The 23291-nt window shown below is 40.3% G+C and overlaps 3 protein-coding genes across 3 annotated transcripts in view; 1 reads left to right on the top strand and 2 right to left on the bottom strand.

Annotated features, from left to right (window-relative positions):
* The window catches only part of LOC119426617 (melanoma receptor tyrosine-protein kinase), a 531032-nt gene that overhangs the window by 240689 nt on the left and 267052 nt on the right, over positions 1 to 23291 (top strand). The window lies entirely within an intron of this gene.
* LOC119426622 (eukaryotic translation initiation factor 5A-2) lies at positions 687 to 6101 on the bottom strand. The gene is made up of 5 exons (XM_037694192.1): positions 6036 to 6101; positions 4362 to 4549; positions 3589 to 3693; positions 1862 to 1993; positions 687 to 1731 (listed from the first exon to the last, which is right to left on the bottom strand). The coding sequence occupies exons 2-5, from the start codon at positions 4527 to 4529 to the stop codon at positions 1666 to 1668; spliced, it is 471 nt and encodes a 156-aa protein (XP_037550120.1). The 5' UTR covers positions 4530 to 4549; positions 6036 to 6101; the 3' UTR covers positions 687 to 1665.
* The window catches only part of tnikb (TRAF2 and NCK interacting kinase b), a gene marked incomplete in the record, with an annotated part of 59470 nt that continues 45748 nt past the window's right edge, over positions 9570 to 23291 (bottom strand). Inside the window, 12 exon segments of the mRNA XM_037694175.1 lie at positions 9570 to 11676; positions 13354 to 13493; positions 14962 to 15121; positions 16067 to 16216; positions 17026 to 17126; positions 17250 to 17384; positions 18190 to 18333; positions 18414 to 18590; positions 18680 to 18788; positions 20034 to 20180; positions 20802 to 20916; positions 21928 to 22109. Of these exon segments, the coding sequence (XP_037550103.1) occupies positions 11593 to 11676; positions 13354 to 13493; positions 14962 to 15121; positions 16067 to 16216; positions 17026 to 17126; positions 17250 to 17384; positions 18190 to 18333; positions 18414 to 18590; positions 18680 to 18788; positions 20034 to 20180; positions 20802 to 20916; positions 21928 to 22109 (1644 nt within the window).

Here is a 23291-nt window from a genome sequence, read left to right on the forward strand (position 1 = left end):
CTTTAAGATGGATTTAAGTCCATTTTTCATTCATCCTAGTCGAGTTCTGGACCCTTTAATGGGCCACAAAAACAGTTTGGAGGTTCTAAGCAGATCTCAAAAGAAAATGAATAAAAATTGAGTCTTACTGGGATTTTTATTACTATACCTGCTACAATCAAATACTGTAGAAAATGATTTTCCGTCATTACGCCCCATTTGGGTTAGAGAACTTTAGTTTGAGGTTCAGAAGCTAAAATATCCGTTGACCTCCTCCGCTGTTTTTCTTACCTTACATACAAACTCAAAACATTAATTTACGCAGATATTAAAATATTCTAGCTCTGAAATTAAAGTTTATCAGAAGGCAACCAAATCAAACGATTTAATTTGCAGACAAGTTTAAAAGCATACAAGTAAACGGTTTAAATTCAAGTTAGTCGTCGTGAAATGTTTTGAATTTTTCAAATGCTGCCTAAACTTTGCACGTGAACATTTAAAGTCATGACACAAATCTTTGATACATTTCTTAGTTTAATGATCCATAACGGAGAAACTTTCTATAATATCCAACAATTTTTGAATTTCTAAGCATACCCCACCCCCCCATTGCAATAAAAAGGAAAAAACAGATTCTTGTCAAGATTTGATCCTCTGCGGTTCTGAGCCCGAACCGGCTCGTTTCAGAGACAGAAAACCAGACAGCGTTTGCAGTTTTTTTCCATTTGTATTATTGTTTTATTTCTGCCTTCTCCAGTCAGGTGACAAAGGCCTCGAGTGAACAGAAAGTTTAACTGAACCCCCCCACCCCCAAAGAGCCCCTCACAGAGAAAAAGAAATTAAAGAGAGCACACACCTCACTGCAAACTGCCCTCGCACATGTCGGAGGCCCACACCCGCCACAAACGCCTCTGAAAACAAAATATAACACTGTTTGGGGGGAGTGGGGGGGACCAGACTGTCTCAACAGACGAGAAGAACCCTCTGAATTTCTGTTCTTGTAGGAAAAGGAGGAAAAACCAAATTTCTCTTATCTCAGTTTGAGCTTTTCATGCTTAATGGGAGCAGGGGGGTGGGGGGACCTCAGGTGCTTTGAGTGCTAGCCACCACCAATCCAAGTGATTTAGGAGGAAAAACCAGACCAGGAACCAGAGAGAAGGCCATGCTGGGAAGCTGTATGGCTGCGAAGAGGGACGACCAAAACCAGAATCAGTATCTACAGCCCCCCCACCCCGAACCCCTTCCCTCTACAAGGCTGCTATCTAAAGAATATAAAAAAATAATCATACAAAAGCTGAACCCCGGACTGTTTTCTGTTTTTTTTCTCTAAACATTCAGGAATGTGAGCGGCGAAACACTGAAGGAAAACAAAAACAAAATCAAAGTGAGCAGGAATGAGCAGGTGTTTTTGAAGTCGTTTTTATATAAAGTCGATTGTTTTAAACAAAAACTCTGATCAGGCAGAGGTGGAACATTCCCAAACAGCAACGGAAAGGAGAAATGAGGATGAGAGAGAGAGAGAGAGGGGGGAGGGAGAGGGAGAAATTAAAACATCGATGCGAGAAATCACAACAGAATGACTCCATGTTTGTCTGAAGGCCGGCGCTTTGGTGACTGAACCAATGAGAATGTAAGAGACTGGTTTGTGGGCGGGGCTTGTTGCCTGGGCAGCAAAGTCCATCTCCCTCATTTGTTGGCCAAGACCTTGGTGGCGACGGCACATTCCTCCCCCATGGCAGAAATCACGGTGACCTGCGGAGAGCGAGCGCAACGTGTTCAAGTCAATCATCTGAAACCCGACTCCCGTCGGCACCGGGGAGGGAGGTTCTGCTCCGGATCTGGACCCGGGTCCCATCCGATTCAGACCCACGTTTAAACTCACCATGAAATCTTCGTTGGCCTCAAACTTCGCCTCGATTTCCTTTCCAACTTCGCTCTCGGGGACGCGCAGGTCCTCTCTGATTTCTCCGTTGTCGCTCATCAAGGCCATGTAGTTCTCGTTGATGTTAACCAGCTGAACACGCCACAAACAAAAACAAAACACGTTTTTACTCAAACAAACCGCATTTTATACACAGAGGTTACTCTGCCAACAACAAGAGGGTCAGAACAATGCGATTCCAACAGAAAATGCAGTTTGTCTGCTTTATTTTATTAAGAAATAAATCTGAAACATGAGCAGAAGAAGACAAACGAGCAGCTAAAAGCTAATTTAAAGCCACTGGCTTAAAACAGACTAAAGAATGTTTTCAAAAACATTTGAAATCATTTCATTTATGAGGAGGGGCAACTTGCATATAAAGTAAAAAATAATTCTGAACGTTTCAGATTAAAAACAGCAAAAAAGAAAGTTAATTTTCTAAATGCAGAATTGTTACGTCAACATCTTAAAAGTAATTATTTACAACACTTCAGTATAAAAACTGCAGAAAACTAATTTAAGACCAGAGACGACCTGAGAACAGGAATCTGATTTTTTTTTTTAATATCTCTAAATTAAAACGGAGCCGCAGATTGTGCTCAAAACTCAATCGCTACAAAAACAAATACAAAAAACAACCAGTAAATAAGTTATTAAAAAAAAAAAAACTTAATTGTTTATCTTGTTCTTTATCAGGAACAATGGACAAGTGGACGTTTAGTTCATCTGAACTAGCTTTCTAAAACCTTAAAAAAGCAAATCGTGCAACTTAAAACTACAATTTTCATATCGACGACAGACGCATTTAGTTTTCCACCTCAACAACTTAAAATGTTTAACTCTTGAATTTTAGAGAAAATAAATCTTAGCGTAGCTGCAAGTTAACTTTTAGCACAAACCGATTAAATTTTGATGCTTCTTTATCAGAAATATCCTTTTATCAGCATAAAACAGCTTAAACTTTATAATCTGGTTCTGATTAAATATAATCCCATGTTACTGTTAAAAAGCCACCGGCTGCAGATTCTGTCATAAACATCTTTGTTCACCTCAATAAACAATGTGAAACTTCTTAACATAAACCATCCTTACGGACGTTGAAGCTCCTCCAGTATAATAACCAATGTCCAGTTTCGTGTTAAATTGTGCACAGACGCATGAATTAACTGACCTCAACTAAACAACCAGCGCTTGCTCCGGGCGTCGCCTGCTTCGAGCTACATTGGAGCTAAAGATGCTAACCTGAGACGCAGCAGCCCGAAAAGATAAAAATAGATCTGGAATGAGACGGAGTGCCGACACTCTGATTTCATTCGTTAAGAAAACTCCTCGTGGGTGAAGCGGACCTTCAAGGAGCCAGGTGGAGCTGATCGCAGGTTTTAAACTATTTATTTTAACAGTTTGATACTGTGGTGCTTCCCCCACCCTTAACAGCTAAATTAGCTTTCACAGCTCCAATGATAAAAAACTAAGATTTCCTAGAAACCCACTTTTTGATCATAATGATGTAATTTATATTGTGCATCACCAACTGATGATCACAGAGCTCAGTTCAACACAAATATCTGCAAAATTAAAGACAAAAACTTTAAATGTCTGAACACTTTCCCTGCAGCTCAACGTCAGAGGCCAATTAAAGCGACGGTCTTGTTAACCTGTCTAACCGGGTCAAATTGAAGTTTGTGTACCTGATAGTCTGTCCTCTTGATGGAGGGAACATCCATGTTGTGGGTGGAGGGGCACATGTCTTCATACTTCTTGTTGTTGAAGATGTCGATACCAACCAGGTTAACCTGCAGGAACCAGAGCAGCACATCCACCGTGAGCGTTTCACCAGAACTGACAGGCGGCGCTGCCAATCACTGATGCAATGTTTGTTAAAACAGGCGAGGAACGGTCACAACGCAAACGTCTAAACGGAAAAGTGGATTTTATTTAAACGTAGCCAAATCTTTTATGAGGGTAAAACACACGAGGTTCCTATAAAAGAGACTAAATTATTTACAACCTTTTTAAACACCCAAATACTAACATTAAAAAGATTAAAGTACTTTTTGTTGAACTGATGCGTCGTCCATTGCACAGTTCAAATGATCTTAAAGGACTTATTAGTGAAATCATGCTCCAATTTAGTTTAACAAAAGTAGCTCACTAGTTGCAACATACAGCAAATGTTCAAGTTTTGCAAAGTTATTTTAAGATATTTTGGCAATAAAACCTGTAAGTTTGAGTCTTTTATTCAAAATGTATTTTAGAGGCAAATCAGGGCTGGTTGAAGACTTTTGCACTATACCATATGCCCAATATTTGATAAATGGTTTAAACAGCATTTTATTTTCCGAAAAGTTTGTTTCAGTTCAGACAGCTTGGCGTGATTTTTAACGACCCACTTCTTTTCACAGACGTAAACGTCCTGCAATCAAATCTCCGAGTCAGCGCTGTCCAAACGGGCCAACGGTACCTTAGCATGTCCGTGCTTGCCGGTCTTGGAGGTGGACATCTCCACGATTTTGCAGGGACGTCCCTTCAGCACCACGTAGCCGTTCTTGCGCAGAGCAGAGCACTGCATGGGGTACGTGGCGGAGGCGCCAGACTCACCAGTCGTGAAGTCAAGATCGGGATCTGCCATGGTGCGATGGGTCTGAGGCGCTGCAGAGACAACCAGAGGCCCCGTTAAGACACTTCAGTCGTGAAACTGTGTCGCTATGAAGTCCAAAAGATGCTTTTAACGTTGTTAAATTGAGTAAAATACCCACTTTAAAAAGTCTAGTTGTCCTAAAGCTTAACAGTTTAGGCTGCAACTTTATTAACTGCATGCAAATCGCTCAGAAAAACTGCATAAATACATGTAATGTCTCACGTTTGAATGGATACATCTTAAGTTTTTATTGCATATATAAAGTCTGAACGATTCCCTGACACGTCTCTGCACATTTTGTAGATTATTTTTATTAAATCCATGGTAAAATATGGGGAAAACAAAATATTTAAACAAGAGATTCATTGTTGCAATTTTATGATCCAGTGTCTTAAAGCCAAATATTTTATAGTTTTACATTAAAGCTAAAAAACAAGTTTGCTGTATTAGCTTTAAAGCCATTTGTAGTCCCAATTCAAGACTTTAAAGCCCTTAAATTAGAAGTTTAAACTTAAGCTTCACAAGTTTTAAGCTTAATGAGTTTTCCAGCCGTGCCAATTTCACACCACTCCACAACCAGTTTAACATTTTAACATAAATATTTATTTAAATGATGTTTAGGCGTTTTGCTTTACCCCGAAAAGTCATTTAAATGTGAATAAACAAGAGGCGGCGGGTCAGAAACGTGTTAGCGCGGAGCTAACCGGCTAAACACGAGGCTATAATGCTGTCTCATCCAGCGGGCTAATTTTAGCTTCACGAGCACAAATCAACAGTTTCAGCAGCAAATAAAGGTTTAAATAAAACAAACGAGCTGTTTGCCATTTAAGAGCAAATTACCGAGTGTAAATTAAGCTTTACACAAGTTGGCTAGCTTGGCCTTTTAGTTTACAATTAAAAATAATGGTAAAAGTAACCGAACTGGAACTTGTCCCATTTGTTTAAATAAAAGTAAGTCACTGAATAACTTGAACCTGAACGGGATGCAGCTTTAACGTTTGGAGGTGCAGAAAAAGCCCAACATGCGCTGCAGCTGCCGCAAGTAGCGCCTACCGTTATCCAGGGGCTGCTATGCAAATGCTAGCAGCGGCTAAAGTGGCTAGCATTCCCGATTAGCCAAATAGAGGCTCAAATGGACGCCGTGCTCGACAACAGCTGGCGCGACAGCGTTCACTTCCGCTCGGGAGCAGAACTTTTCCAGCGACTGGCAGCGGATGAAACGACTGCGAGTCCGCCATCGCCGCCGAAGCAGAGCGCGCTGCCGCTGAAGGCCGCATGTCTCTTTGATTCAGCCTGGTCACCCACACCCTGCCCCGCCACCGAACAACTCCGCACCGAGAAACCCCCTCCCCCCTACAGAACTACTTCGACGGCTTCGCCGACCGGTACCCGACTACTTTACTGCCTCGGAATCCGCACCGAGCTCTGCGGAAAAACCCGCTAAAGTTCTCTATTTATTTCCCCCGAAGGAAGAAACACGCGCCATGCCACACTTACCTTCCGAGCAAAAAGAGGACCGAGAGTGCGCACGCGCGGCCAACTTCACTGCAGCATCCGTGGAGGAAGGAGGGAGGGGCGGGGCGTTTGTGACTTCCGGTGGCGGCCGGGCAGAAAGGGTTGCCAGCTCTGAGTAAACCTGGCAACCCACCGCAAATTTACCGGTTTTAGCTAACGAAAAAAACTTAGGTCAGTTTTATGAATTCAAATACTAATTGCTAAATCTGATTGGACTTTATTTTTTAGCAAAAATTTAAAATAAATAAATCAATGAAATAAATAAATAATTTAATTTTTATGTCAACCCTAGATGGCAGCTCTATACTCCACATAGAGGGCTGTGGCAACTCGGTGGTCTGTGGTTGTCAGGAAGGGCATATGGTGTAAATAATAATAATAATAATAATAATAATAATAATAAAAAGACAACTGCCAAGTCTTCGTGCGAGTTGGTTGAGTCCAACTTATCTCAAATGTTGGTGGTTCCCACACTTTCCAGGTTTCTACTGTTAAAATAAAAGCCACATTGACTCATGAACTATTTATTACTGACATAAGTTTACAAACACTGCCAATCCACCATTTGACAATGAAACTTATCAACTGTTTTATTATTTTGGTACAACTCACAATTCTGCCATCAGCAGAAGTTCTCGGCTGACTCTGCCATTGTGGGCTGCATCACTGGTGACCAGGAAGCTGAATACAGAGGCTTGGTCTCCGGCGTCATCTTCTATGCTGTGGTGTAGCAGGGTGAAGAAAGCTGATGCCAACAGACTCAATAAGTTCATCAAGAGAGCTGGCTCAGTTCTGGGAGTGGAACTGCAGTCTCTGACAGAGGTGTCTGCGCAGTGGATGCTGAGGAAACTGCTCCAGATCCTGAACAACACGTCACACCCCCTGCATGACACACTGGACTCACTGCAGCACCTTCAGTCGTAGACTGAGACCACCGAGGTGCTCCACAGAACAACACAGGAAGTCCTTCCTCCCTGTGGATATCAAACTTTTCAACTCCTCCACCATTCTACACATAGGACAATTAAATTAATCCTGCACCAAAATAAACACTTTAATGTTTCTGTCTGCACCTGACCTGTTTTGGACCTTAATTGTTGGCATTTTTATACCGCTCTGTTATTTTTATATCCTCTAGTACTTTTATATGTTGTGTAATTCCTTGTGCATAATTTGTATTGAAACTCTGGCACAACAATTTCCAGCGCGATCAATAAAGTTCTCATCTTATCGTGTTAATGTATACTCGGGCTGGATATTTGTGACAAATGTTTATATGAAACAGGAAGATGAACCTTTTTTTCATGGTCAGGAGTATAAAATGTCACACTTCAAGAGCTTTAGGCAGGTATCTGACTGAACTGATTCTGTTGAAGAGCAGAATTTGAGGAGAAATTTCCAAAATGTTTCAAAACGTTTGTGAGAGTTGTCGTTTTTCTCGCCAAAGTTTTAACACCCGTCTCGTGTTGAAGAAATGTTCAAAAATCTGTGCAACACATTTGATCTCATTTGGTCACAGAGTTGTTGCAGGCATCTCCAACTTGTCTCGGCTTACATTTTATGGTTCTCGAGTTCAAAACGTTTTTTTTTCCTTCAACTTTGCATCGCCAACTGGTTTCCAAAGTTCATAGACCAGTGAGATGCTGCCTTAAAATAGGACAAAATACACATATAAGCATGTATGTAGTTAAACTTGTCATACGTAACCAATTCAGAAGTGAAAACGACTCTTTTCTTTCAGTTTTATGCCGCTAACCAGCTGTCAAAACTCACAGTGCAATAAATTAATACAAAATAAATTTATGTGTATTTTCCAGGATTGTTGCATTTTATTCAGTTTTGTACGCATCATAAATACCAATTTGATGCACTTTTAAGAGAAAACGCATACATTTTCTTGCACGTTTGTGTCTTCAACTAGCTGCAGTGCAGTGAGATACTAGACTTTAACCCTCCTGCTGCCCTGGGGTCTTAACACCAAGGACTCCTGGGTCATTTTGACCCAAGAGCAGCAGGAGGGTAAACTCAAAAGTTGATGTGATATCCAAACTTTGACTAATATGAACATCTCTTATGCCCTCGCCTCGTGTAATCATTTGAGAAAGTATGGAATAAATTTTAGTATGTGCATCTAATCTTTGTGTTTAAATATATAAATTCAAATATAAACATTTAAAGGTTCTCTGACTAGTTGGAACAATTGACCTTATTTGATAAGCAATTGCTTATGCTATAAAAATGAGATCGTAAAAATACTGTAGGCTTTGTTAAAACTTTTTTAATGAATGAAACGTCACCTTTTTATTTACGCTGCAATGCATTCTAGGTAAATGATGTAGACTAGGTGCTCAGGCGAGAGCTCTGGTCTTATCTTATTCAACTTGAATGTTAATTTTGGACAGTATCGGACATTCAGCCCTTTAATTTGAACCAGAGCGTGTTGACAGAGAAGAGAATGGAGAAATAACTCAGCTTTCACATTAGTGCCAAAGCTAAGTTAACTCTGAAGCTAATTACATTAGCCCCGGAGCTAATATATATTATGTTAGCTGAGCTCTAGAACTAGAGTAGTCCCTCGCTACTTCACAGATTTTCAAAATAAGATTGGACATGACCCAATTGGCTGATGAGCAATGGGTTGATTATTTAAAATAAATTATTTTAAATGATTTTGCACCATGTGTGCAGCCCACAAGTGCAGGGGGAGACTCCCTCCTGCAGCTGATCAGCTGATTTCCTCCTCTGCCACCTGCAGCATTTCTCTTCTCTGCAATTTAAATACTGTAATATTTTAAATAAACTATCCATGCTGTATGGATTATTTATTTAAAATGTTACAGTATTTAAATTGTTTATTTAAGGAGGGCGATTGGGAGTAACAGATGAGTGAGTGTGATTGCAGCCTGGCACATGTCATGACAAAGTTTAATGAACTTGTACTAATGTATCCTTACTTCACGGTTTTTCACTTCACTTGGGCCTGGTCCCTAACACCTGCAATAAACGAGGGACTACTGTAATGGCGTCAGCTCCAGAGCTATTCTATGGCGTTAGCTCTACAGCTAATATGGCGTTAGCTCCAAAACTAATAGATATGATGTTAGCTACAGACCCAATATATATTTGACATTAGCTTCAGAGCTAATCCATATAATGTTTGCTCCAGAGCTTTTTTATTTATTTATTTAACCTTTATTTATACAGGTAGTCTCATTGAGTCATGAGGACTCGTTTTCAAGAGAGACCTGTTTTTGGGGGCAGATGGTAGGGGTTAAGGGCTTTGCTCAAGGGCCCCGAGTGGAGCAAATGAGGGTGGAGGCAGGTGTGGGTGTTTTACTTTTCCCACCCACATTTTAATGTTTTCAGTCTGGGGGGTTGAACCGGCGACCTTCCGATCACAGGCCCATCTTCTCTAACCTCTGCACCACCACTATTAAGGTCAACATGTGTAAGTAGTCGGAGATTCCTTTAAAGGCCCAAAATAAATCTAAGTTTAAGAAAGAAAAGCAGATGTTGTTGCTGTACAAGGAGAGGACATTTATTGATTTCCTAACATCACAGACGTGAGTTTCCAAACCGAGGTTGTCTTTTTGGACTGATTCCAGTGATTCAGGCTGGGGGTGGGGGTGAAAACATACGCTCACATGCATTTCACACACCTGCGCGCACACACACACGCGCGCGCTCACACACGGTCGTTCACAGTCTGATACAAAAATTGAAATACAAATAATACCACAATAAAAACATTGTATTTTTTTTTTTTTTAGAAATTCTTACAGTATATCTATGTTCTCTATCTGTAGAAAGACAACTAAACTTTAATAAGTGATCATTATTCTCATCCTCTAAAATGATCAGTAAGATATAATGAAAATTATTACGTATAAATATCTTTTAATCTATTGTTGCGCCAGTCGTTTTTATTCATCCCGAACATTTTAAAGGCCTCGCAGGGCCTCAAAAACGCCTCCTGTTTGCATGAACCACACGCTTGAAAACCATCAGACAGCAACAAAAACAAATCAGGTTGAAGATGAACCAGTTTCTCACAAACACCAGCGTTAACATCCATCGGAGGGTCCTGCTCAGCTTTCACACCGCTAAACTACCGTACCATAAAATTCTCCAGCGTACAATCTTTACTATTATTTTTAGAGATTAAAAACAAGATCCTACGGTTGTTTTGTTCAGTGTTTCACTGTTTTTATTGCCACAGATTTGCAGTTCGTGACGAGTGAAGATGGCTCCGAAGGAACTCCTGCAGATTCAGCTCGAAGCTACACGTCTGACAAATTCAAAGAGGCATGAAATGAACGGTAAAATCCCGCCCCAGACTTCAGTGAGAGTATTTACATGAGTGCAGCACACCAAGAAGAGCCGAAAGAGGAAAAAAATATGGAGAACTGAAGGAAAACCTTCTGAGGTTTGTGTTTGAAGGGTCGTTTCGGGGATGGAAGATGTTTTAGCAGCATTTGAAATGAGCGATCACGCTGCGAGCAAACGGCAGCTCCGAGGCCGGAGACAAAACCGCTCGTCGCTCCAGCTCATGGATTTCTGCCTCGTAAAGAACAAAATAACAAAACACCAGTTGTATTTTTGCTACATCAGACAAAAAAAAAACCATTGAAAGTCACAATGAGCTTAAAGAACATGTCTTAAGCAACGATTATTTCTTTTTTTTTCTATTTTTTCCAAATGTCCTATGATATAAGTGACAGAATCCTCTGGTTATCACTCGTGAGTTATTACATCAGCAGTGTTTTGTTTAAGAAGTTAAAATAGGGCCTTCACTTTTCGTTGTGAAGCTCAGACACAATGGGGGGGTCAATGAGAGTTTGGGTGTGTGCACTCTGACCTCTGATGTGGACTCAGACAGATTTCCTCTCACGATTGTCACTTTTCATCCAGTCCAAACTTATTCAGCATCATTTGTTGCCTCTGAGATAAAAAAAACTGAAATAAGGACTTATTTTTATCCTCAGCAGACCTAATCTAACAAAATAAAAGTCAGCAAAGCGACACACACCTTCTGGGATGAATGTGAACTTAAAAACTTGTGCACTTAATGTGAGATTCAGCCTTGAGTGTGTTTTCTGTCTAATGCTACTTTGCTTATTCACTACGACGGTGGGAGGACTGGCTGCAGCTGGACTCAGGTCTCTGATGTGCTACACAAAGATCGTCCCCTCTGGACCACACAGGGGCCTTTAAAGGCTCCAGATCCACCCACAGTTCAGTCCAGCAGTCCTCAGGCGAGGTGAAGGCGTCGTGTGGCGCTCTGCAGGCAGCGACACTGACCACAGGACCCGCAGCGCCCCCTACAGCTCCGGGGTCTCCAAGCAGGGGCGCCGTCCTGTGGTTAAACTCCTCCTCGGGTCCGTTCCGGACCAGTCCAGTCAGCAGCGTGTTGTCATCCACGAGCACACACAAACATAAACACACACAAAGATTGTCCTCCAGTCGGCCCTCCATCCCTGCCGTCGCAGCTCGAGGGCGAAGACGAAGAGGAGGATTGTGGGTCGAAGGAGGTTCCGGGTTACCAGTTCATCATGGAGCTTCTGTTCAGGGTCATGAAGAAAACTTGACTGCTGCCTCCGGACCGAACCGAGGCGAAGAAAACCTGCAGAGGACAGGGTCAGGACAGAGGTCAGACTGAGAGGGTTTATAACTTTGAGATTTATTTAATCCCATTATGGAGTCAGAGTTCAGTTCAGTTATAGAACAGAACAGAATAGAACAGAATTGAATTGAATTGAATAGAATATACTTTATTGTTCCCTAGGAGAAATTTGTCATGGACTCAGGGGTGTATATAGCATAATAGCAGCTGCCCAAACAGTCAGTAAATACACAGTTCATACAAAAAACAATTAATATAAACAGCTAAATTATAAAAATAATGATAAGCTAATGAAGAGTACAAACACAATAGTTTACAAAAACAACAACAGAGAACACCAACATTCTTGCACACCTTCCAGGCCTCAATATATTATCTATTTAAAATTTTGATTCAAAATTTTGATGGAGGTGGGCACAAAAGAATATTTAAAATGGTTCAGTTTAGCTTTTGGGACCTTATACCTTCTACTGGAAGGCAAGAGCTCATATTCCACATACAGGACGTGGGATGGATCCAACAATACCCTCCGTGCCTGCCTAAGTACAGACTGCTCATAGATGGACTGCAGGGAGAGCTTTGCGGTCCTCCCCAACACCTTCATAGCAGTCTGTACTTGGCGCTGCAACTTAGATTTAGACTGAATGGAGAGATTGCCGAACCACGCTGTCATCCCATACCTGATAACGCTCTCCCATCACTGCCTGGTAAAATAAAAACATGTTCTGACTGACACCAAACATCTTCAATATATGAAGAAAAAACAGCCTTTGCTGTAACCGGGAGCATACATGATCAACATGGTCACTCCAGTTCAAGAGGTTATCCAGGTGAATACCCAGATACTTATAAGAAGTGACCTAATTTATCTCCTCCTTGTGGATGGACAGTGGGATATGATCCCTCACTGCCCGAGGGTCAAATGCCATCTCCTCTGTTTTTTAATGTTAATGGTGAGATAATTCTTATCACACCACTCAACAAATGTGCTTACCTCTGCAAAGTACAGAGATAGATCCGAGTTCTGGTGAAGCAGACTGAGAATAGCAGTGTCGTCAGAAAATTTACAAACCAGATTGCCTGGAAGATTGTTAGTACAGTCGTTTGTGTAGAAAGTGAACAGGACTGGTGAACTTACACTGCCCTGAGGTACCCCAGTCCAGTAAAGTCTAAATTTGGTCCAGTACAATAAAAATATCTTACAATTCACTCTAAATGTACGAAATAATCAAAATATGGTCCAATACAGCCTAATTTTGGTTCAGCATGATCTAGTTTTATTTCACTGGTCATACAGGATCTGTAATGGTCAAGTACTGTCCAAAGTTGGTTCAGTTCACTCCAAATATGTCTCAAAACCCTCCAGTTGTGGTCCAAAACAGCCTAATTATGGTCCATTACGGTTAAGTCATGGTTCTAGTCCGATCTAACTGAAGTCCAGTCTTATAAATAATTACATTTTCTTCATTTAGTTCCAGTTAGCTAAAGTTCAGTTAAATTATTTAGTTTTTTTCAAATATTCCAATTTAGTTACGTTTTTTAATATTTGTAAAACACAAATTTGTGAGAACTCGTCCGGTTTTCAAAAACATCGAATTGCATTAGACCCTTACTTCTGCAGGAAGAAGATAGAACCACGAACACCTGGAAACGTTGAGAAGAAGGTTCCAGACTCACCTTATCGTTCCTCTCCGTCAGGAACTTCAGTCTCTGGGCTCTCTTGTGCATGAAGACCCCGTCCAGGTGTCCCGTCTCCACGGAGCGGATCTCGATGGCCTTCTCTCCCCAACCCATGATCTGATTGGAGTGGATGTAGGCTGCAGGGACAGAAGAGCACACGCCGATAAAACACACAAAACCATGGCGGGGTGGAACTCGAGGATGCCTCCTTCTCAGAGGTTTCTGATCAGAACATCAGAGTTAGGGCAGAACCTTTTAGAGCTGTGGGAAAACTGGATCGACTAATGGGATTGCATGGTCCCAATCAGACTGGTGTTTTTTCTTTTTAGTAGTTTTGTACCAGTTTATTCTTAATGGCCTAAACATGAAGAACCCTGGACGTTCTACTGAGATCTTCTGGACTCAAAGACTCCTGTTCTGACAGAACACGTTGAGAATAGATGGCTGGTATTTTAAAAATGTAAATTAATATCTAGGGTGGAAGCTTTCAACCTTTCACACGACTGCAGGAACTCAGATAAGAGCACCTGAAAAACTGGTTCCAGTTCCTGATCCTGGAACAAACCAGTTCTGGTTCACCTTGTGGAACTTCCTTCAGTAATAACTCTCAGTGGTTTTCTGTTTTTCTCTCTCATGGTTGTGGAGGACTTTTCGCCCATTTTCTTTCCATCGTTGCTTCGTTTCAGCTCTTTGAAGGTCCCACCACAGCATTTCAGTCAAGATGAGGTTCTGGACTCTGACTGGACCATTGGTTCTTCTATTTCTGACCTGTTCTGCTGTAGATCAGCTGCTGTGTTAGGGATCATGGTCCTGTTGGACCCAGTTTGGTTCAAGCTTCAGCTGTTGGACAAATTGACTCACATTTAGATCCAGTACCCTTTGGTCTACAGTGGAGTTCATGGTCCACTCAGTGACTGACAGGAGCTCAAACCATCAGCCCTCCACCACTGTGTTGACAGCTGGGATGAGCTGTTTGCTGCAGTGCGTTCTGGGTAAACATCTGTCATTTGGTTTGTTTCTGTTCCAGAAGTCGTGTGGTTCCTTCAGATGAAATTTTTAAATCTAAGCTGTGCTGCCATGTTGTTAGAGACGAGGTGATGACCTTTGACCTGCTGACTGAGGCCTATTGAGTCTGAGATGGAGCTCATTGCATGGGCTGACCTTCAGGGTGAATTTTCTTGGAGCTGTCATAAATGTTTTCCACTTGTGAATAATATTTTTCTCTGTAGAATAATGGATTTGAGGTAGTTTGGAATTGACCTTTGACCCTTCCCCAATTGATGGGCAGCAACAGCTGCTTCTATGACATCAGTGCTGATGTATTTCCATCTTGGCACTGTGTTAACACCTGTATGCTCCAGATCAGAAGTGTTCCCACTGACTCAAATCAGTTCCAATCTAACCATCAGCTCGTGGCTGACCCTGAACCTCTAAGATCCTGTAGAAAACTGGAACCAGTTTCTCACTCACAAGCTTTGCTTCTCATAAATAAAACAAAAATTAGACAACTTGGTTTAAATATGAGTTACAATGATAATCAGGGTGAATGATGTCCACTAGAAGCCCCTTTCAAAGGTCAGGGGTCCACCTAGTTGACCTACGTACCAACGGAGGTAGGCATCTCGCCCCACTGCAGCACCACGTCTTTGGTGATGCGCCCGTAGGTGTTGACGTAGACACCTTCGTCCTCGTAGCATAGCAGCATCTCCATGCCGTCCGTCTTAGGAAGGACCACAATGGCGTGCGGGGTCACCTGACCCTGGATCTGCAAATGAAGCACACACAGGATGGGGCATGAGTAGGTGGGGCCTGCTGGGTCCATCTCCCGAGATAGAGAGGAAACTGCTGCAACAATAAAACTTCCCGCTCCTCGGCCACGCAGTCACCATGGAAACACATGAGCATAGGCTGATTCATGGCTGCCAGAAGCAAAGAGAGGCGGTTGCCACGGTGACCACCTCCTTTGCCCCATCCATCCCTGACTCTAACCGAACCCGGGTTAGAGGAAGACACTGGATCCTCTGTTCCATCACTTCACTCATCACTTATCACTAATCACTTATTCAAGCTTTAATTAACAATTTATTCATCCAGTTAATTCACTTACACGATGACTACATTATTTTAATTAATTCACTAACAGATTAATTCACCTCATCATACACATTGTTTGACCCCATCCTTTCATTTTATTTATTTATAACTTTTATACAACCTTTACACTAGCTTAAAAATGTGGTTATTTTGTTCTCTTTTCTATTCTTAATGAATTATTTAGAGCCTTTTTCATTTGCAAAATCATTCATTTACTTTTAATGGTTCTTCCCTACGTAAAAACTCACTCATTTTATCACGCAAATTCATATTCATTCTCTGGCCTTAACACAAATTACAGCAAGTCTTGTACTAAATGTTTAATTATTTACATAATGAAAACTGGTGCTTATAATATAGAGGGTCCCTATAAGGATCCTAATAATAATGGGTCCACTCAAAACAGATTTACCAGAACATACATAAACACACATGGGGGGGTGTCTGGATATTAAAGACTTTTCACGTCTTTTAGGTTTTTGCGCTAATGTTTAATTAGTTGCATTGTTAAGATGGCCTCACAATTAAAAGGTCCCCATAAGACAAGGGATAAATATAAGTCCCCACAATGCATCTTTACCAGAACACCAACACACACATATGAACACAGTCTTACATGTGAAGGGATGTAAATGTCATAGGTGTTTCCAGAGTCCACATCAATGACATGGAAACCAACACTGGAGCCGTAGATGACCTTTAACCTCTGGCCTTCCTCCACGGTCAGGTCTACCAGCTGGGGGCGATGCTGCAAATCTGTGAAAGACTGGTGGAAAAAGATGATTACCATAAAATGTTGTGGTCCAGCCAGCAAACTTTAGCTCTTTTAAAATATTTTATGCTAAAATTGAGCAAAGAAAATGGCGTTCAAAAAAAGACGTCCGGATAATAACGAAGAAGTTTGTAAAACTGTTGTTTTTAATTTCCTTAGAGCTAAAATGTTAGCAGAATTCAGTTATTTAATTAGACATGATGTTTGAGTCCAATTTGTCTTAAAATAAAAAAAAATGGTTTTGATCAACAATGTAATATGAATTGTTCTATTTTTTTGTTTGTTTTCATTAATGTTTATTTATGTAAAAATATCAACTTTCTAAACATGTATCAAATCAGCGTTAACAGATTTTTTTTGTTATCACAAATATTTTCATTCAAATCTACTTAGAAATAACGGAATGAAATTGATAACTTGAGATTTAAAACAATTTCAAGACACTAAAAAAAAACATTTTAAATAATTTGATGAATTCTTCTTTTTCTAGTTTTAGGTTTGTTTATAATTGACTGGGTTTGAGAAAGAAGTCAGAGGTACATTACTATATACAGTTTTCTAGTTATACTTTGAAAAAAATATAACTTCAAAAGATACTCTGCAGTCGTCTAGTTGTTTTTCTACAAGTTTGTATATTTAATTAAATATGCTTTTAGAGTAACAGCTGATTCTGACACAAAACACAAACTTTAATAAATTATCACTTTCCTCACATTTATTCCATGAATCCTCGCTTGACTTGTTAGATTTATGCTCTTTAATACAAATATGTCTGTATTTAAAAACCCAAAGTGTTCTGTTACCTTAAAGGCCATAAACTTGTGATAAGGTTTAGGTGCCCAAGCGTAGATTTCAACAGCGTTTTTTAAAGCGATCACCAAGAATTTAATCCTCTCGTATTTCACTGCAGAAAAACACAAAAATAAGTTAAAGCTGAAGCAAAAATTAGCTAAAAACAGGCTCATTCTGTCAATTTTCTGTAATTAAAATGTGAAAAATGCATTGTTTTAAAAGGTTGACAACATACCGACTTTGTAGTGTACACAGCCCTCCAAGTCGCCGACTGTGATCCATCCCTGCTTCTTCTCCACTTCTGGGTCGTTGTGTAAAATCCTGTTCCTCAGCCAAGACAGGTAGTAAACGCGCAGCTTGTTCTTCTTCCCTGATGCAAAAATGCAGGAGAAAAAAAAATATTAAAAACAACATTTACTGAGAACATTCAAATACATTGTAAGAGTCAGGTGTTGATTTAAAAACTCCAAAGTCTGAAGGTGTTCCAAGACCAGAGAGGATGTATAATTCCTCAACGAGTTCCTCCTGTGGGAATAAACCTCCAAAAGGAAATGTGTGCTGGAGGCATCCTGATCAGATGAACCACTTCAGCTGACTTCTATAGATTCAGAGGAGCAGCAGCTCCAGTCTGAGCTCCCCACCTGGATGATGGAGCTATTCACCCTCTCTCTAGTCCGAGCCTGACCACCCTACGAAGGAAGCTCATATCAGCTGCTTGGATCCAGGATCTGGTTCTTTCAGTCCTAATCCAAACCTCATGACCACAGGTGAAGGGTGGAACATAGACAGACCAGGAAAGTTTGCCTTTCGACTCAACTCTAGAGCCGCTGCTCCTCCACATCAAAAGGAGTCAATTGAGGCGGTGCAGACATCTGGTAAGAATGCCCTCTCTCTCCCTCTGGTGGTTTTACAGGCATTTCGATGGGAGGACACCCCAGGAAGATCCAGGGCACACTGGAGAGACGATGTCTGTCGGCTGGTCTGGGAACACCTTGGCATCTTCCCAGAAGAGCTGGAAGAGGTGGCTGTGGAAAGTCATGCCTCAACCCCCGCTGCTCAAGCTGTTCGTTTAAGGATTACTTTCTGAACGTTTCAATAAAGTCAACTAGTTCACGAGACATTTTGCTATGACTTCACTTTAAGAATAAATACGAGGAAATCAGGGGTTTATCGACCTGAGATGGTGACCAGGACATTGAGGCCCTCCAGGACATCCATCTGTTGGAAGCGCCTTCGATTAATCAGGTTATAAACTTTGCCTTGGCCGCTTCGGTCCAGTAGCATCAGGCCGTTCTCCGTCCCCACCAGCAGGTTCACTCCTGCAAACACAAAACTTTTGTTTCCTGGAAACACACAGCGACTCGGGTTCCTGTCAGATTGTTGTTTTGAGTCCTCTCACCCCAGAGAGCCGCACAGAGGATCTCAGAGTTGAAGCGCTTCTTGTACTTTCGAATCTCGGGCGTGTCGCTGTGCGGGCGGATGTTGGTCGGGTTCACGTTGACCACGGAGATCTTCCGGGCCTCGTTGAGCCTCGCCTGCTCCTGCTCCTGTTTCAGGAGCTCATCAGCAAACAGCGCTGTGGAACAACAAGCAAACCAAAACGTCACGGTTTCAGAAAGAAATGGACGTGTGGGTCTCAATAACCAAGACTGGACCCAGTCATACCTGCGGCCGTGCTTTTATCGTCCTCATCAGTCGGGGAAGTCGCGTACACCCTCGGATCAACAAATGGAGTGAAGGAAGCTTTGGAACCTCCGCTGCCTCCCATCCCAAACTGTAGAAAACAGAAATGCAACAACGGTCACGCTATTTGTTTTATGATTTGTTAGGCTGGATGAAACAGGCGTCAAAATAAAGGAAACACATATTAGTTGGGTAAATATATATTGTTAAAGGCCTCTGGACTTGAACTGTTGTCCTTATCAGTGTTTCCTATATTTTCTTCCTGTATCATTTAGTCAAGCGCAAGGTGGAGAGTACTTCCTGGACCAGAGGCTGGAAAACAGAAAAAAAAATATGCAAAAACAGAAGGAAGTATGCTGGAGCCAAGGCGGGGCAGTCAAAGAGGAAAGGATGAAAAGCGGGCAAACATGTAATTGCCTGTGTCTGTGTTTGCTGGGTAACATGGCAGCGCAGTGGTTAGCGCACTCGCCTCACAGTGAGAAGCTCGCAGGTTTGACTCCTGGACTTTCTGTGTGGAGTGAGTGTTTTTCGAGTACTCCGGTTTCTTCCCACAGACCAAAACCTTGCATTGGTAACTGTGAGTGAGAGAGTGAAAAGTTGTTTGTCTCGTTTGTCTCTGTGTGTCCCTGTGATGGACTGGAGACCTGTCCAGGGTGTCCCCCGCCTCTCTTACAATGACTGTTGTAGATAAACACCAGCCTGTAAAGAAATGACCTATTTGTTGGCTTCCTGGTCTTAAGAAGATTGCCACAACTAAATGAACTCAGCCAATTAAAAAAAAAAAAGATTATAACTTAGTCAAACTTACAGATAATGAACTAACATTTAGTGTGGTAGTAGCTGAAAGTCATCCCCAACACATACTGTGAGAGTAAACGGATCAAGAATCTTTGTTTTAAACTTTTCACATTAAATTTGAGCTCAATATCTTAAAGACTGACCGAGTCATGGACACATTTGATAACGTTTTGCTAACAGATATTTTGCTAACAGACAAAGAACCACACAAAGAAACACAGACAATTACATGACCACCTGCTATTTATGGCAGCAGGTTAATAAAATAAACAGCTCAGAGTAAGTATGCTGGATTTAAAGTAAATAAGTTAATGTTGAGTTTGTTTTTCCTAAATTCCATTTTTTATTTACTGTTAATAGCTTTTTACTATTTTTTTAATTTTCTTAAAAGCGCTTCAAACGGCATGGGGAGGCGGGGTTTGTGGTCAGATGGTAGAGTGAGGAGAGGAGGAGGAGTCAGGGTAACGGGTCGTCAGGGTCAGGCAAGGCAGGTGGGGGTGGGTTTGGAGGTTTTTGGGGGACCAGTTTCTCCACCTACTTGGGCCCCAGAGGCATCCCCAGGTGAGGCCAGAGGGGAGGGGCTCTGTTGCACCAAATCTGGGAGATTGGTGTTGCCGAGAAACAGATTAGCGTTGCCAGGGAAACCGTTGCTGGCAGCAGAGCTCCGCCTTCGTCCCCTATGCCTCTGGAAGTAGAAGAGAAGGGGCGTGGCTACTGAGCAATGAGGCTTTGACTGACAGGTCTGGTGATCAGAGAAGCACTGGCAGGTGGTGGAAATGTTGTAAATTAAAAATCATCTTGTGCTCATATTTGTGCTTAAAATCAAACATCTTCAGTTTTTTGTCTTTAATCAAAAATACATGTATTTTAATAATTTAATGTTTATGTTTATGTTTCTTTTCTTATGTTTTATTTTATTTTAGTTAAAACAATTTAAAGCCAATTCGTCACACAAGTTAAATTTTAATAGCATTATAAATACAAACACAGAGCAGACTTGTTTGGATAAAAACAAAAAACTGCTCTAATTGAAAATGGTCATAAATTTTTAAGTACTGACACAACAGCCAGATAATTAAGCACTTGAAGAGTTCACGTCAAACTGTTATTAAATAAAAATTATACGAAAACTACGATAAATAACCAGCTGTATTTGTAGTTGATTGAATATATTTTAAGCGTGCATAATCACTATAGGAAAACCCAATTTTTTTAATCCAGTTCAAATCAGAACAGAACCTCTGGATGTCCAGCTTTGTAGTGATTTTCAGTTTCGGCAGCAAAGGTCAAAGGTCATGTGTCTCACCTCTCGCATCATGAGGGTGCTGTCCTGCGAGTTTTCTCCGTACGAGTCATCGTGGGCGTCGTTGTGGCCTCCCATCCCGCCAAACGACTCGTGTGCACTTTGACTCGCTGGAGGCCTGAAAGGTAAAAATAACAAAACTTTAAACTTTTAAAATATTCCACAGATAATCTCCTTGTTCTATTTTTTTAATCCATTTGTTTTAGCTGTAAAGTGACTGTGTGTTTTCTCTTGCTGACTTTTTATTATAGCTCTCACCACAAAAGTCCCCCAGACCGAAAGTCGTGAAAAACTGAGGCCTTAAAAAAGTAAAAGTTGTCCTTTATATTATCAATTTTTTGAATAAAGCTCAGTTAGAGAGTCAGAGTCAGAGTCAGAGTCAGAGTTTCTTTATTGTCATTCGCACCTCATGTGGTACATGTGGTGGAGCGAAATTATGTACACAGGGTCCCAGTTACATCCAACAATAAAATGTATAAGAAAAACAGTAATAACATCTAAGATATGAACTAAGAAAAACATCAACTAAATATACACTAAGCACTCATAACATAAAACATTGAACATCACCACAAACATGAACATGAGTCTGTGAGCAGATGTGCACGCATGAACACATCAACATTGAAACAGATCAGCAGCAACATGAAACAGATCAGCAGCAACATGATATGGTTTTTCACAGTGATTATTCTAGTTAGAGATTCATGAGTCTAACAGCCAGTTAGCACTCAGAGTTTGTTTTGGGGATGACTCTCAACTACTACCATGCCCAATTTTACCTTAGTATCAGTCTGTCAGTCAATCAATCAATCAACCAATCAATCAATTCAACTTTATTGTCCGTACCATTCCATGAGATGGAAACTTATCTTTGACATTTGGCTCATACATACAAAACAACACAAGTTAAAAGGCCGTAAAATTAATAAAAAGCTTTAGCAGATGTACACCCAGAGATTCTTCTATGAGAGTTTCATTAAAATACATCTAGTGGGTCACAAGATATTTTGCTAACAGGCAGACAGATGTGAACATTTAATTTCCTGTCTCTTTTTCTCATCACATGTTTGTTTTCATTTTATTCTGTTTCATTTGGGGTTAAAAAGCAACAATAAAATCAGCTCACATGATGCGCGGTATGTCGCTCACAGCCACCGTTCCATCGTTGGCTCCGCCCTCTCCCTCCTCATCCTCGCTGCTGTGCGAATCCTCGCTGGAGGAAGAGTAGTCTGTCACTTTGACGGGCGGGCGGCTGGTCTCCTCCCCCTGCCTCAGCTCCCTCAGCTCTTTGGCCAGAGCCGTCAGGTCCTGGAGGACCAAGAACCCGCCGTTAAACTCCAAAGGAGAAGATAAATTATTACAAAATAAAAACAAAAATGAATGAAAACAAAACAAAATGACAGAGACGACATGCAGGTTGTTAGTTTTAGGTTTAAAATGATTTAATTTTCATCACCAGGAGGGCAACAAGCAGGAGGAGACGAGACCGACATGCCTCAGAGGTAAAGGTTAAAATCACAGAACATTAAATCCACACGGAGCAGCCACAAAAATAAATAACTAAATAAAACAAAAAAATAAAATAAACCTGTGATGTGTCAGATCGGTCTCCATATTGCTTTTTGACCTCAAATCTCTATAAAGGTTCCTTTTTAAATTTTCATAAGGAGACTATATAAATCTGGTTCTTTAATGAGTTGAATTTAACAGATTTGATCCTGGTAAATATCATCACAGAAGGCATAAATTAACAAATATAGTGTAGGATGAATTTAATTCAGCTGCTTCTATTTTAGTTATAAAAAACAGAACAATTTATCCAAGAAAAATCACTACAAACTGTCTGAAACTGTGTATATTTTAATATAAAATAAGTAAAAAAGTACACACCATTTTTAATATAAATAATACATAATATAATAAAAAAATGTAATATGTCAAAAGTAATAACTTGTGTAAAATAAATGAAAATATTCCTTAAATTTTAAATAGAAAATACATAAATATTTACAAAAACTCTCAAAATTTAAACCAAAGACAAGAAATAAAAATATTAATATTTTTTTTATTACTCCTACTTCTGAAAACAACAAAAAAAACTTTTAATATTAATTTGTAAAGATAAAATGTAAAATATTTTATCTTATTCTTCAAATTGAATTTTATAATTATTTAATAAAATATGTAAAATTGTAAACTATATTAAAATTGTATTGTGACTTTTTAAATAAAATATAAATATTCTGCCAACAAACATGACAAAAATTTAATTTGTAAAAATACAAGTAATATTATTGATTAAAATATATAAAAGCTTTTCTAGCAAAGTTGTAAGCAAAAAATAAAATTACAAATAAATATTTAGCTAAAGTATGTAGACAAAAAAATCGTACCTAATTATTCATGTTCTTAGATATTAAAATAGCTTTAATAAATTGTGATGTTTTTCAGAAACTCATTTTTAACAATTTTTTTAAAATAAATCTATTC

This window comes from Nematolebias whitei, chromosome 20 (assembly GCF_014905685.2).
Source record: "Nematolebias whitei isolate Nwh7 chromosome 20, NemWhi1, whole genome shotgun sequence".
NCBI lineage: Eukaryota > Metazoa > Chordata > Actinopteri > Cyprinodontiformes > Rivulidae > Nematolebias > Nematolebias whitei.